This window comes from Capsicum annuum, chromosome 10, assembly GCF_002878395.1.
Source record: "Capsicum annuum cultivar UCD-10X-F1 chromosome 10, UCD10Xv1.1, whole genome shotgun sequence".
Classification (NCBI taxonomy): Eukaryota; Viridiplantae; Streptophyta; class Magnoliopsida; order Solanales; family Solanaceae; genus Capsicum; species Capsicum annuum.
The window spans coordinates 182,194,526-182,208,330 of record NC_061120.1 but is presented as its reverse complement, the minus strand read 5'-3'; the positions used below and the strand labels follow the sequence as shown (position 1 = coordinate 182,208,330).

Sequence of the window (13,805 nt, the reverse complement as noted above, 5' to 3'; positions counted from 1 at the left end):
GTACTGTAGTCCCTCACGCATAGTGGCGACGTGTATCTGGATGCCCTTTATTATGAGAGGTGGGGGTGGGACGGTAGGCAGGGCCGACTCTTAAGTTTAACAAAAAAGGTTGTTGCCTTAGGTCTCCAAACTGCATAACAAATACATGTATTACTAATACTTGCATAATTCTAACCACCTATCAAGCGACTCCTAACTGTATTAGTAGAAATCGGTTATGAAAACATTACTGGCAGCTTTGTATCTCAAATGGTTGGAAAAATAGTCTTCAAATAAAAACATTTTTTTTTTTGGAAAAAATTACAGAAAAATACACTTTACAAATATACATTTCATTTTCGTAGCCCAAAAGTTACATTACATTCCATGGCCCCAAAATTAGATTTGGTCAAAATCTGCAAACTAACCTTTTTGTTGGTTACATAGGGAAAAGAAACTCTTCCTTCAAAATTGAATCTTCTTCTTGTCGATTTTCAGCTCCAAAATCTCACAAAAAACTTCATACTCCTTATTCACCTCGAAAATATATACAATGCAACTCAAAAATTTTGTTTACATAAGCAATTGTTGGAAAACATTGTTTTGAATTTTTTGCTGCCATTTGAGCATCAATTTTGAATTTCCATAAATACGTTCGATTTTGAGCGGTTATGGTTATAAAAGATCGATTATGTATTGAGGAGCCTAAATCTGAAATTTTGGATGATTTGGTGCAGTTTTGAGGTGTTTTTTGAATGTATTTGATGCTTGGATTCGAGGATGAAACGAAGTCTGTTTTTGGTACAACAATGTATATATTTGTATACTATATTGTATATTATTGTATATATTTGTATACTGTATTGTATATTATTGTATATACAATACAGTCTTTTTGTTTCAGTAATTTTCTTCTTTCTCTCCATTCTGTACACACTTATACAACGTAGATTCACTGTTTAAACATTATATATACATATGTATATATTTGTATAATTATGTACATTATTGTGTAATTGTATATATACACCTAATATACAATATGCAAAATTATATGAGGTGTATATAGTCATATACGATATTATACAAAAATTTGACTTTATCTTCTTCCTTGATTCAAAAAGAATTTAACCTCATCTACTAATAGTGGTATGAACCATGAAATAAGAAGTCTGTCCAAATTATTTCTTGCTAATAGAAGTACGAACCATTAAATACATAATTCTTGAGATGACTAATAACACTGTAAGATGACCGTTAACCAACTAAATGCTTTGAATGATAACGAATTACTACTAAATCTTAGTTAACTAGTAACGTACAAAGAAAATAGAGAAAATGAAGTAGCAAAAACTGTGACATCCTTTTCATTTGTTTCACAAGGACATATTCAAAGAAACACAAAACTAATCAATGATGATGAACCAAACTGGTAAATGACTTCCAAAAATGGAAGAAACAACTACCAAATAGTCCATATTTTTGTAATCGTATATCCAGCTAAAAGCAACATAAACTAATTTAGTCATTGCTACTTTAATTAGTAGTAGTTAGTTCTCATGTGCGGAGCCATTCTATCAATAATCAAGCAAAGGAGCATCACAGAAATGAAAGGAGATATCAATTTTCCTATTTTGTAAGATGAAGATGGGAGATGTGTGTGAGAGAGAGTAATAATTTGGCTAAGGATGTAAAGTAACTTTCTTTTTGCATACAATTGGGACATATTTGGTAATGTGATATAGAGTGAGCTATATTCTGTAATATAACATTACGAGTTGCATTTTTTTTGGTAATTTTTTCTTTTTTATTTTTTGAGTTTAAGAGCTCCCGTTTAATTTTGTTCTTAGGCCACCTATGTGCTTGAGCCGTCCATGACGGTAGGGGTGTAGGATGGTGGGGATGAGGGCTATGAGGTTTGGGGGGTGAAGATGTGGTGTGCTGGATGGTGGGGAGGACACAATCAATGTGGAATGTCACTAGTAGAGTTTGTTTTCCATACTTTCATTAGGGAGTTCATTTTCCTCAATTTTAAGGTACTTTACCCTCTCCAGACCCCACTTTGTGGAAATACACGGGGTATGTTGTTGTTGTTGTTTTACTAGAGAAATGTTTTTCCAAAATATTTGACGTGGAAAAATTGGAAAACATTTTCTAGGAAAAATATTTTCCTTCATACTGAACACACCCTAAATATGGAGAAACTCCAATTACTGTGTTGTTGTTGCAGGTTCTCGTTGAAGGAAGGGCGAAATCAAGAGCAGCTATTCTCAATAGACCATCTGCTCTTAATGCACTTACTCCTTCTATGGTTCGACATTTCCCCCTTTTTGAAGAATATGTTTTGTTTATGTTTTTATATGACTGTAGATGACCCTATTTTTCGAATGCTAGGTTGGTCGTTTAAGTAGATTGTATGAGTCTTGGGAGGACAACTCAGATATTGGATTTGTCATGATGAAGGTAGTAACATTGTACAAGAAGCGCTTCTAATCACCTTCCTGTTTCAGTTTATGCATTTTCCTAGCAAATAATTAAGTTTTATATTCCAGGGTAATGGCAGGGCATTCTGCTCTGGAGCAGACGTAGTCACACTTTATGAGTTGATTAAAGAAGGTGTGTCTTCTTTAGTTTTGTTTCTCTTTTCTCTCGTATTGTACCCCGTCCGTCCTATATAAGTTGTCCACACCACTAAAAATAGTTGTGCCAAATCACTTGTCAATTTACAAATTTTAGATGGAATTAACTAAAATTTTCTCATTTTACCCTTGCAATTTCTTCTTTTTGAATGTGTAGACAAGTTTGTAAAGCTCCAAATTTTTTGAACGGATAAATTAGTAAAACTACTGTCCTTATTTATGATTTCTTAAGGGGCATGTAAAGAGGAAAGTGGAAAGCTAATATGAGATGGAGGGAGTATCATTTTCAAGGTGTAATTTCCCAAGTGTGATGATCAATTATTCCGTGCTTTTTTTACTGCGATGATCAAGTACTTCCTGGCTTAAATATTTTTTATGATCAAGTATTCCCATTCTTAAAATTTCTGATTAAAACAAAGTTTTTGTAATTGAATTTCACGGAAACCAAGGATAATCTTCATGTGATTATCCAGATTATATAGTTTCCTTCTCAATGTCATAGTAGAACTGCCCCCTCTCTGTTTTCCACTTGCTTGGGTGTAAATATCACTTGAAGTTAATAAGTATTAATGTGTTAGAGGCACCCAAGGGTGTGACTTACCGAAGCTAAAGCTGGATTGGGTCACAGAAGACCATTCCAACAGAGACAAAGCCACATATTTTGGGTGTGTCTATTGGAATTTGAACCCAAAGGTGCTCCTCTTTGCTGGACAAAGTTATTCGGTATCTGTGGGGAAGAGAGGTAACAAGTATTTGGTAAGATTAGTTGAAGTCAAGTAAAGTGGACACAAAATATTAATCCCTCTATTACATTTAATGCGACACTATTACTATATCTATATGTTAAAGAGGTTTTTCTTTGACTATACATTTCTTAAATATTTTTGAAGGATTTAGAATTAAATATATGAAGGGGAGCCTTGGAGCAACTGGTAAAGTTGCTACCATGTGACCAAGAGGTCACGGGTTCAAGCCTTGGAAACAGCTTCTGGCAGAAATACAAGGTAAGATTGCGTACAATACACCCTTGTGGTGGAGCCCTTATCCGGACCCTGCACATAGCGAGAGCTTTAGTGCCCTGGGCTGCCCTCTTTTTTTTTTTTTTTTTAGAATTATTAACTATCAGTCTTTTACTCCCTCTATTTCAATGTAAGTGTCTTTTCTTTTTTAGTTTATTCCAAAAAGAGTGCCTCTTTTTATATTTAGTAAGTTTTCCAATTCCAACATCCTACATGGCAAGTTCAAGACCACAAGATTTAAAGCACTGCACACACCTGTAATTTAAGACCACAATATTCAAAAGTCTCCCTTTATTTCTTATTGAGGGTCTTTCTTTAACAACCTCTCTACCTCCCCGAGATAGTGATAAGGTCTGCATACACTTTACCCTCCTCATACCTCACTTGAGGGATTTTACTGGGTATGTTGTTGTTGTTCCTTTACTTCTTAAACTCTATACCTAGTCAAATTAAGACACTTAAATTGGGACGGAGGGAGTAGTACTTTTATGTATGTTTCAAATATGTAAATGTTATTTCAAAAATACTTGAAGAATTTATGTCTGAGTTGACACCCAAAATCATCTCGCTTGATCCTTGAACTCCGAACCCTTCCCCATAAGATGGAATAGTGGGAGTATTGTGTTAGAGAAATGCTTATTTGTGTAGTCAATATAGGTGCAACATTTGTCAATTGTAAATATGAGGAGCTCCACAAGAAACGAGTTGAATACCTAAGCGGAACAATTTTCTCACAACCTATTGAGAGAATGTGTCATTGTTAATCCCACTGTTCAAATTGTTAAACTATGTAGTTTGTTTGAGTTTCTTGCTTCATAAGAGGAACCTAGCAGAATGATCATGATTAGCTGCCATGATTGTGATTTGTGAACCTCTCCTTGTCTACACCAAATGAGTATGACTTAGAAATATAATCAACATGTTTTATCAACTTAGCGCACCCCGCGATGCGGCCTGGTGGTCAATGAAATGGGAGGAGAACCAGGAGGTCTCACATCAAAGCCCAATGGAGACAAAAACACTAGATGCTTTCTTCCTGTCTGTCTAAACCTTGGTGGAGAGAGTTATCTGGTACCCGTGTTGCTGGTGGGAGGTAGCAGGTATCCCGTGGTATTAGTCGAGGTGTCCGCAAGCATGAAACTTCTTTTAATCAACTTAGCTTCTTTTTTCTGGTATTGTATTTTATATTGCAACTGAAGTCCTAGATGGACCTTGTAAATTCCAATTGCAATTGAAGTCCTAGATGGACCTTGTAAATTCCAGTTGTTTGAGGAGAATACGAGAGCATTTCCTACACTTGCTCACCGAATCCTTTTCTTTTAATGATAATAGTCAATTTTTTAAAATTATTTCCCTGGAAACTGTTGGTAAACATTTTCTTAGATGCACTGAATCTGCAGGGAAGGTTGAGGAATGCAAGAAGTTCTTCCAGACATTGTATAAATTTGTTTACCTGTTAGGAACCTATCTCAAGCCAAATGTGAGTACTAAGTATCACCCTTTTTTTTTCTGCATATTGCATTGTCATTGAGGTTGCATATTGAGTTTTCTCATCAAAACGTTGTATCTCCGTTCTCTTATTGGGAGATCCCAATAGATGTTCTTCTGCTTCACTGCTTGTAGCAGTGTGTTCGATTTAAATTTCTGTTTTAAATGCCACTTTATTAATATCTATCTGCACAATCTAATTGCCCAACTCGACATATAATCCATAAAATGAAACACAGCATTTAGTCATTAGGTAGAAATATTTCAAAAATCTGCTCAGTAAAACTTATATTACCGTATGTACTTGGATGAAATCAAAACTGTATGGGAGGTTTCACTTCTTCAAAATGCCCACTTAATGTTGATGTTTATATCGTCATGGGCTAAAAAATACTCCCTCTGTCGCAATTTATGTGAGGTAGTTTGACTCGGCACGGAGTTTAAGAAAGAAAGAAAGAAAGAAAGACTTTAGAAACTTGTGGTCATATTTGTGTGGCTATAAATTATTTCATTAAGGGTAAAATGGACATTTGCTAAAATGTTGCTAAAGGTAGAAATATGTTTTTCTTTTTGGGATTGACTAAAAATTAAAGTGAGTCATGTAAATTGGGACAGAGGGAGTAATAAAAATTCATATATAAACTTGCTACTGCGTACTGGAAAGCTACTCAATCACGGTAAATTCATTTTTTTCTACCAGTGCACTCAGTAACTTAATATCTTTGTCATGCTGCTGACCTCTTTCAGCTCTGCACACCTTGAGTAACATGGTCATAACTTTGTCTAGCAAAGTTTGATCGATGAACTGTTTGAAACGGTGAAAAGGAAACTAGACTTCCTGGAGTAGATTTTTTTTTTTTTGATAACTATGGTTTTGGGCCAGCTTGCGCACCTTGACTAATTCCACAAGATACTTGCCACCTCCTACCATAAACAAATACCAAGTAATTCTATCCATCAATGTTAGAACAGATGGATAGAAATCACCTAGTGTTTTTGTCTTTGTTGGGAATTGAACTTGAGACCTCATGGTGCTCAACCCACTTTATTGACCACTAGACTAGAATTTTGCTTTAGAAGCCATGAAGTTCTTTCTATATTAAGACTTGTGCAGCTTAGAAGTAGTCAATGCACCCTTCTAAATCTTTTTATTTTCACTTAACTTACTCTTACTTTCAGTGCACTTCTCCAACCACTCTCTCTTTAAAATAATATTATGACACAGTACTATTCAGAAAATGAAAATGAAAATGCAATGTCTGGCCCTCTTTTATTTTTTTGGTAGAATCTTTTGTTGATGTCTTGGGAACTTTGTAGCAAAGTAAGGACATGGAATATTCATGTTACGCTTGTAATTATGGATGGCTGCACTGATTTGGTGCAGCTGGATTATACATAACAATGTTACCTTCTAAAGAAAAACAACATTAACACTATTACATGACCAGATATAGTAACTCACCCATTCAGAAGGAGAGATGGAGGATTATCCCCGCTTACATTTGGTGGATAGTTTGGAAAGAACGGAATCAAAGATGCTTTCAAGATAAACACTGTGTTATAAAAGCTTATAATATGCTTTAGGTAATAGCTAAGACATTCGAGATTGCAGAGTGTGACATAGTAGGCCATTGCATCATCTTAAAATTTGACTTCTGAATTAACTTTTTAACAAACTTTAGCAGACATGTTTAGGGCAAGTATTATCGATCATTATGTGCAGGTGGCTATTTTGGACGGCGTCACAATGGGAAGTGGGGCGGGTATTTCGCTTCCAGGAATGTTTCGCGTTGTAACTGATAGAACTGTACGTACCTGCATCCTTTGTGCTGACTATGACACTAGATTATGTTTTCTGATTAATTTGAAAGACGCCTTATAAATGTCAATATTTTGGTGGCATAACGGAAGAAAGCTTTTTGCATGATTATTCTTTTCAGAGTTGTATCTATTTTTTCAGAAGCGAAGGGTATAGAGTGCCTTAATGGACAAACCATCAGCTATTACCTATTACACGGGGAGAAGTACAGTTGTATTGCCCCCATACATTCCAACTATCAGATATAAGGATTGTAATCGTGCACTGAATAAGCTATGTTTGATGCTTGGGCGGTGTTACCCAACTTTTTAATTTGTTATAATGCTTTAATGACAATTTATGGTCGAATGCACTATTTTTCAACTGAGGATTTTACTCTGTCAATATTTGAATTCTTTGGTATGTCGGTATTTCTGTTGGCCAAGAAAGCTTTTCTGTATGCGTTTCTTTTTGTAATTGTATCCTTTTTCTTGACTAGTGAGCACACAGAATGCCTTCTTGGATAAACCTTCATCTTATCAACCGTTTGCATTGGGAGAAGTCCAGTTGAATATCACATACAGGGGAAATTATGATTTTCATGCACATAATAAGTTATGTTTTTATGGCATGAAATACTTCACAAGTTTTGTGGCCGAGAAGTGATAAAAAAGGTGAAAGAATAGTTCGCTATGTGCTCTCTAGCACGGTTTTCAAGGTAGCACACTTTTAGTTTGAAAATTCAAATTTCTTTCCTTTCTTGGGGGGTTTTTTCTGGCAAAATGAAGGATTCTTACTTAGTTGGGGAGAATTGCATCTACTACAATGCTGGCCTAAAGTCTTTTGATATCACAAAATGTCATTCAGAAGCAGAATCATGGTACGAGTGGGTAGAGTGCAGTAAGAATTTAATGAGAAGAACAAAAATTAGTCATAAAATCCTGCAATGGTTAGTCTCTGTATTTATTGTAGCATCGAAGGAACAGGGGAAGGTAGTTAAGAGGTGGAGGACAAAAGATCACTTCTCTGAATATTACTGCGCTCTTAAACATAATGAAAATGGTAGGTACATTAGTTTTATTGCTATACAGGGGCATAACAAATCAGTCATTGTCACACCTGAAACTACATATAGAGGGGGATGGGGGAACATTGCTCATAAAATTGCAAAGTTCATATATGATCCAGAAAGAGGGGGAGGAGAAGCAGAGAACAAGTACAACAAAATCATATCAGTCCTATAAAGAGGCTTTCAACACTAGCAGATGGCCGACAGAGGCAACCAAGAAGATGGAGATACAGAGCAGTGTAGCTGGGTTGGATATTTCCGGAGGCATATCTGCATCTGGTGAGGACGTGCTGAACAGATGTGTAGTTGGCAGGTTTTAGCAAGCTTCATTTGAAGTCCCACAAATGACGTGAGGAGATGGGCATGCAACACATGGAAGACAGAAAGAGGCATAAATGCATATGCGATGAATGATGGTATGTTTCTGTTCGAACTACCTTCTCGTAGAGCAGCTGAGCATGTCATGGAAGGGAAATGGTCGTGGAAGAAGATGCACCTAAAATTGGAATGGCGGGAGCCAACTACGGGTTGTTGGCCGGAGGAGATAAGGAGAGATTGGGTCTAGATTAGGGTTGTAGGACTTCCTTTGAGCTTGTGGTCACATGAAGTCTTCAAACAAATTGGGGATAGATGTGGGGGATTTATAGAGACAGAAGAAGAAACGACTCTCAAAAATCACCTCTACTGGGCTTGGATTAAGGTGAGAGGTGATGGGAAAAAAATTCCCAAAGAGTTAGAAATTTCTGATGAAGGATTTGTCTACCAGATTCTGATCTGGACTGAAGCTACGGTGACTGTAAGAAAGAAAGAGGTGGCAGGTCTTTGTCCAAAAGATAATAGAGGACAAAAACCCTTTTTGATGAAAGAGGTGATGTCAGAGGTGACATGTCTTTGTCCAGAAGTTAATAGAGGACAGAAGTCCTTTTTGATGAAAGAGGTGGTGCAGCCACAGTTGTCACATGTGGAGACCTCAAATGGTGGGGAATTTTTAAATTCACCCACATGTGCTAAAGGGAGAAAATATAAGGACCAGATTAAAAAGAAGAAACAAATGGGCCTGCTGGATCCAATTGTTTTAAATGCTGCCAGTCCAGCTCTTTCAGGCCTAAAGGGCACTTCTGAAGACATAATAAACATCGAAATTTTTGCCAATTCACAGGAGCCAAAACTTACAAATAGATATGAACATTTGGGTAATCAGATGGAAGAAAAAGAGCGACATGCAGGGGAGATTTCTCAACTGAGGGAAGTGGCAATAATAGAAAATGCTACTTATCTTTGTAATGGTGGAGAGGGGGAGAAACAGATTGTGGAGAAAGAGGGCGAATCATCCATAGTAATAGCAGTAGAAGCAGCCGTTCCTTTGAAAGTCCAAGCACCGACAGAAGTTCTCCAAAGCACCAACAGTATAGAATGGATACAACAAAACATTATGAGATTAAGTAGAGAGTTCGGGGTTGATTTCAAAGGATGTAAAGAAACTGCAGAATTGCTATTCCTGAAGATAGATAACAATAAATAAGTAAACAAAGAGAAGGTAGGGATGGGGAAGCAGATAATGATAAAAAAGAAAGCGATTAATGAGCTGAAAAGGTTAGAGATCAATTCTAATTTTGTGTGTAGTGGTTCCAGGAATAAGGGGGGATGTTTAGCCATAAAAAATCAATGAAGCTAAACATAGTTTCATGGAACATGCGGGGACTAAATTGTTCAAAGAAAAGAAGCACAATTAGGAACATTTTGCGCACTTGGAAGGCTGATATAGTATGTCTACAGGAGTCAAAATTAGAGGGGAACATAGAAGAGAAGGTAAAGGAGATATAGAGGAATAGATGGGCAAACTATATTCAATTAGAAGCTAGTGGCATTAGAGGAGGCATACTGATTATATGGGACAAAACGGAGTGGATAGGTAAGGTTAGTAGTTTGGGCATGTACATTGTAACATGCAGTTTTTCAAGGAAGACTCAGGAGTTCCAATGGCATATGACTGGAGTGTATGCTCCGAATGATAAACAGGAGAGGGAGGAGACCTGGTGGGAGATTGGTGCAGCCAGGGGTCTTGCAACTGGACCATGGGTGTTATGTGGGGACTTTAATACAACAAAACACCCCTTAGAGAAGAAAAATTATAACAGAATCAGCAAAGCAATGACAGATTTTTCAGAGTTCATTGAAGATATGGAGTTGGTGGATCCTGAGTTGATTGGGGGAAGTACACATGGAGGAGAAGTGGTAGACATAGTTGTGCTGCAAGGTTGGATAAAATGTTGTTTTTAGAGAAAAGGGATGCCAACTTCAGGAAAATTAGACAGAGTACACTACAAAGGGTGATATCTGATCATAGTCCTCTGATTTTACAATGTGGGGAATGGGAGAATACCGAGTCTTATTTTAAGTTTGAGAACTGGTGGTTGCAGACATCAGATTTCAATGAAAGAGTCAAGAGCTGGTGGGATTTCTTTAACTATACTAGGAAATCTGACTACATCCTAGCATCTAAATTGAAGGCCCTGAAGACAAAGTTAAAGGAGTGGAGCAAAACAACTCAAGGCAACCTGGGAGCACAAAAACAAAATGTCTTATCACAACTAGTTGAGCTAGACATGATACAGGAACAGAGAGAATTGAATGAAGAGGAAATAGCTTCTAGGTTAGTTCTAAACATGGAGTTTGAAGACATAGCCAAAAAAGAAGAGATAACATGAAGGCAAAGGTCCAGGGCAACATGGTTAAAACAAGGGGATATAAACACAAGCTTCTTCCACAGAACAGCAAATGCCTACAGGAGGATGAATACAATAGATAAGCTCAAAGTCAGAAATGAGTTAGTGACAGATCCAGAAGAAGTGGTTAAAGAGATAGTCTCCTATTATGAGAATTTGTACAAAGAAACAGAAGTTTGGAGAACACAGTTGGAGATGAGAGAATGCTTTAGGGTTGAGGAGGAAGATAACACTTTCTTGATGGCTGCTTTTGAAGAGCAAGAAATACTGGAGAGCATTAAAGCATGTGCAGAAGACAAAGCACCTGGCCCAGATGGCTACTCCATGGCCTTTTTTAAACAGTGTTGGGAGGTTATCAAGAAAGATCTGATTGCTGCCATTCGGAACTTTCATGAGAAAGGCTTTTTTGAAAGAAGTTTAAATGCAACCTTTGTGGCTTTGATTCCAAAGAAGTGGGTGCAGTGGAACTTAATGACTATAGACCCATCAGCCTCATTGGTGGTGTCTATAAGATTATAGCAAAACTGTTGGCTGAGAGGTTGAAGAAGGTGATACACAAACTGGTGGACAGACAACAGATGACATTTATCAAGGGGAGACAAATCATGGATGCCTTTTTGATAGCTAATGAATGTGTGGAGTTCAGGCAAAGAAGCAAGCTTCCAGGGTTATGCAAACTAGATATCCAGAAAGCCTATGACCACCTTAATTGGGATTTTTAATTCATATGCTTGAAAACATAGGATTCGGGACCAGATTGATCAAGTGGATCAAACATTGCATCAACACAGTGAGGTTTTCAGTATTGATAAACAGAACACCAAATGAATTTTTCTCTTCTCAAAGAGGATTAAGGCAGGGTGATCCTGTTTTTCCTTTTCTGTTTGTTTTGACTATGGAAGGTATGAGCAATTTGCTGCAAAAGCCAAAAGTAACAGGTGGATCAGGGGTTTTCAGGTTGGAGATGACGACCTAGAAATTACTCACCTGTAATATGCAGATGACACTCTGATTTTCTGTGTAGCAGTGGAAGAGAATATTTAATACTGAGGACCATATTTATAATTTTTGAAGCAGTCTCCTGTCTCCGCATCAACTGGAGTAAGATTCATCTATCCCATAAATGAGGTGTTGGAACTGGAGAATTTGGCAATAAAGCTTGGTGGGACAGTGGGGAAACTTCCAATAATTTATCTTGGCATGCTTTTGGGAGCAAACAGCAAGTCCTTAGGGATATGGAACGGGGTTATTGAAAAATATGAGAAGTTAACAAGCTGGAAAAGCCAGTATTTATCCAGGGGAGGTAGACTGACCTTGACAAATAGTGTACTAGATGCACTACCTGCCTATATGATGTCTATTTTCCCTGTCCCTGCTAGCGTGATCAAGAGGATTGATAGAATTAGAAGAAACTTTTTCTGGAAAGGTACTGAAGACAAGAATAAATTCCACTTAGTGAAATAGGAGGAGTTGACTCTGGGAAAGAAGGTAGGAGGGGTGGGGATGAAAAATATGAAGTTGCAGAACCAGAGTCTCATGATGAAATGGTTGTGGAAGTTTGGGACAATTGACAACATGTTATGGAAGGATGTGATTTGTGCAAAGTATGGGTTAGAATGTAAATATTCCATATAGTTGCACAGTGTGGAGAGCTATCAGGAACCTATGGCCTGTGATGAAAGCAAAGATCAACTTCAAGGTAGGCATGGACAAAAGGTTTCCTTCTGGCATGATAATTGGATAGGTCAAGCCCCTTCGAAACAACAGTATCCAAATCTCTTTAGTTTATGTTTGTAACAACAAGCAACCGTAGCTAATATGTGGACTGGGCAAGGTTGGAACCTAAATTTTAGAAGACATTTAAATGATTGGGAACTGGGTAGAGTAGCAGCTTTCTATTCCACAATGGTGGCATTTAACAATTTGAATGAAGAAAGGGATACCATGGTATGGAAGGATGAAGGGTCAGGAGCTTTCACTGTTAGATCAACATATAAGTCACTAAACTTATCAAACCACAGAGAAGAGAATTGGCCGTGGAAGATGATCTGGAAGACCAAAATTCCATACAAAGTGAATTGTTTCACCTGGTTACTAGCATAGGAAGCTATCTTGACACATGAGAATCTCAACAGAAGAGGATTCCATTTGTGCTCAAGATGCTTGCTATGTGGAGAGCAAAGGGAGACAATCAACCATCTCTTTTTACTTTGCAAATGGACAGAACAATTATGGAGACTATTTATTTGTTTAAGGAAGATAAACTGGGTGAAACCAGGTAGCATTAAAGGTGTTTTGAGTTCCTGGAACAATGATGGCAATGCAAGTTCACAGGAGGAGAGATGGAAGATTGTCCCAGCGTGCATTTGGTGGACAGTGTGGAATGGGATGGGAGGAATCAGAGATGTTTTCAAGACAAGAAGAATGACATTCAGAGTCTCAAGATGAACTGCTTAGTTTTGTTTTATTTTTGGTGTAAATAGGATATATTAGTGCGAACCGAAGACATTTTTGATGTACTAGACTACTTGTAAGAAATGGAGAAGGAAGAAGGACTGAAGTAGTATGTAATACTTTTGAATAGGTACTACATCTTTTGGATGTAGTGCCCTGTGGATATATATATAGACTAACTGTTACCATCCTCAAAAAAATAAGTTATGTTTGATGCTTGGGTGGTGGTGCCAACTCTCACTTATTGTGATGGTCGAGTGGTTATTTGCAATGTTGTTTGGACTCTTCAAAAGTATCGTTGGGTGTGTGTGTCGGATTCTCCAACTACATCTATATATTGTATGCATATCAATCAAGGAAATCATGTGCTAAAATATATTTACATATATATACACTTCTTAAGAGATAGGTGAACAACTTTGTTAATATAATTTCACCTATATATTAGACTAAAATCATTTTTTCATGAGTGGTGGTATGCTTATGGTTCATCTTTACAGACTTCTGTATTCATTTGCTTCTTCTATATCCTTTTTGATTCATGAGATTCATTATTCCTACACCAACTTGCAGCAACAACAACAACAACAACAACAAACCCAGTGTATTCCCACTTAGTGGGGTCTGGGGGGG

At 37.2% G+C, this 13,805-nt stretch overlaps 1 protein-coding gene across 1 annotated transcript in view; it reads left to right on the top strand.

Moving 5' to 3' along the window:
• LOC107843407 (3-hydroxyisobutyryl-CoA hydrolase-like protein 2, mitochondrial) overlaps positions 1-13,805 on the top strand; it is a 27,345-nt gene that overhangs the window by 3,741 nt on the left and 9,799 nt on the right. The window contains exons 2-6 of the mRNA XM_016687684.2: positions 2,210-2,290; positions 2,374-2,442; positions 2,532-2,595; positions 5,038-5,117; positions 6,849-6,932. Coding sequence (XP_016543170.2) covers positions 2,210-2,290; positions 2,374-2,442; positions 2,532-2,595; positions 5,038-5,117; positions 6,849-6,932 — 378 coding nt within the window. The remainder of the gene's footprint in view (positions 1-2,209; positions 2,291-2,373; positions 2,443-2,531; positions 2,596-5,037; positions 5,118-6,848; positions 6,933-13,805) is intronic.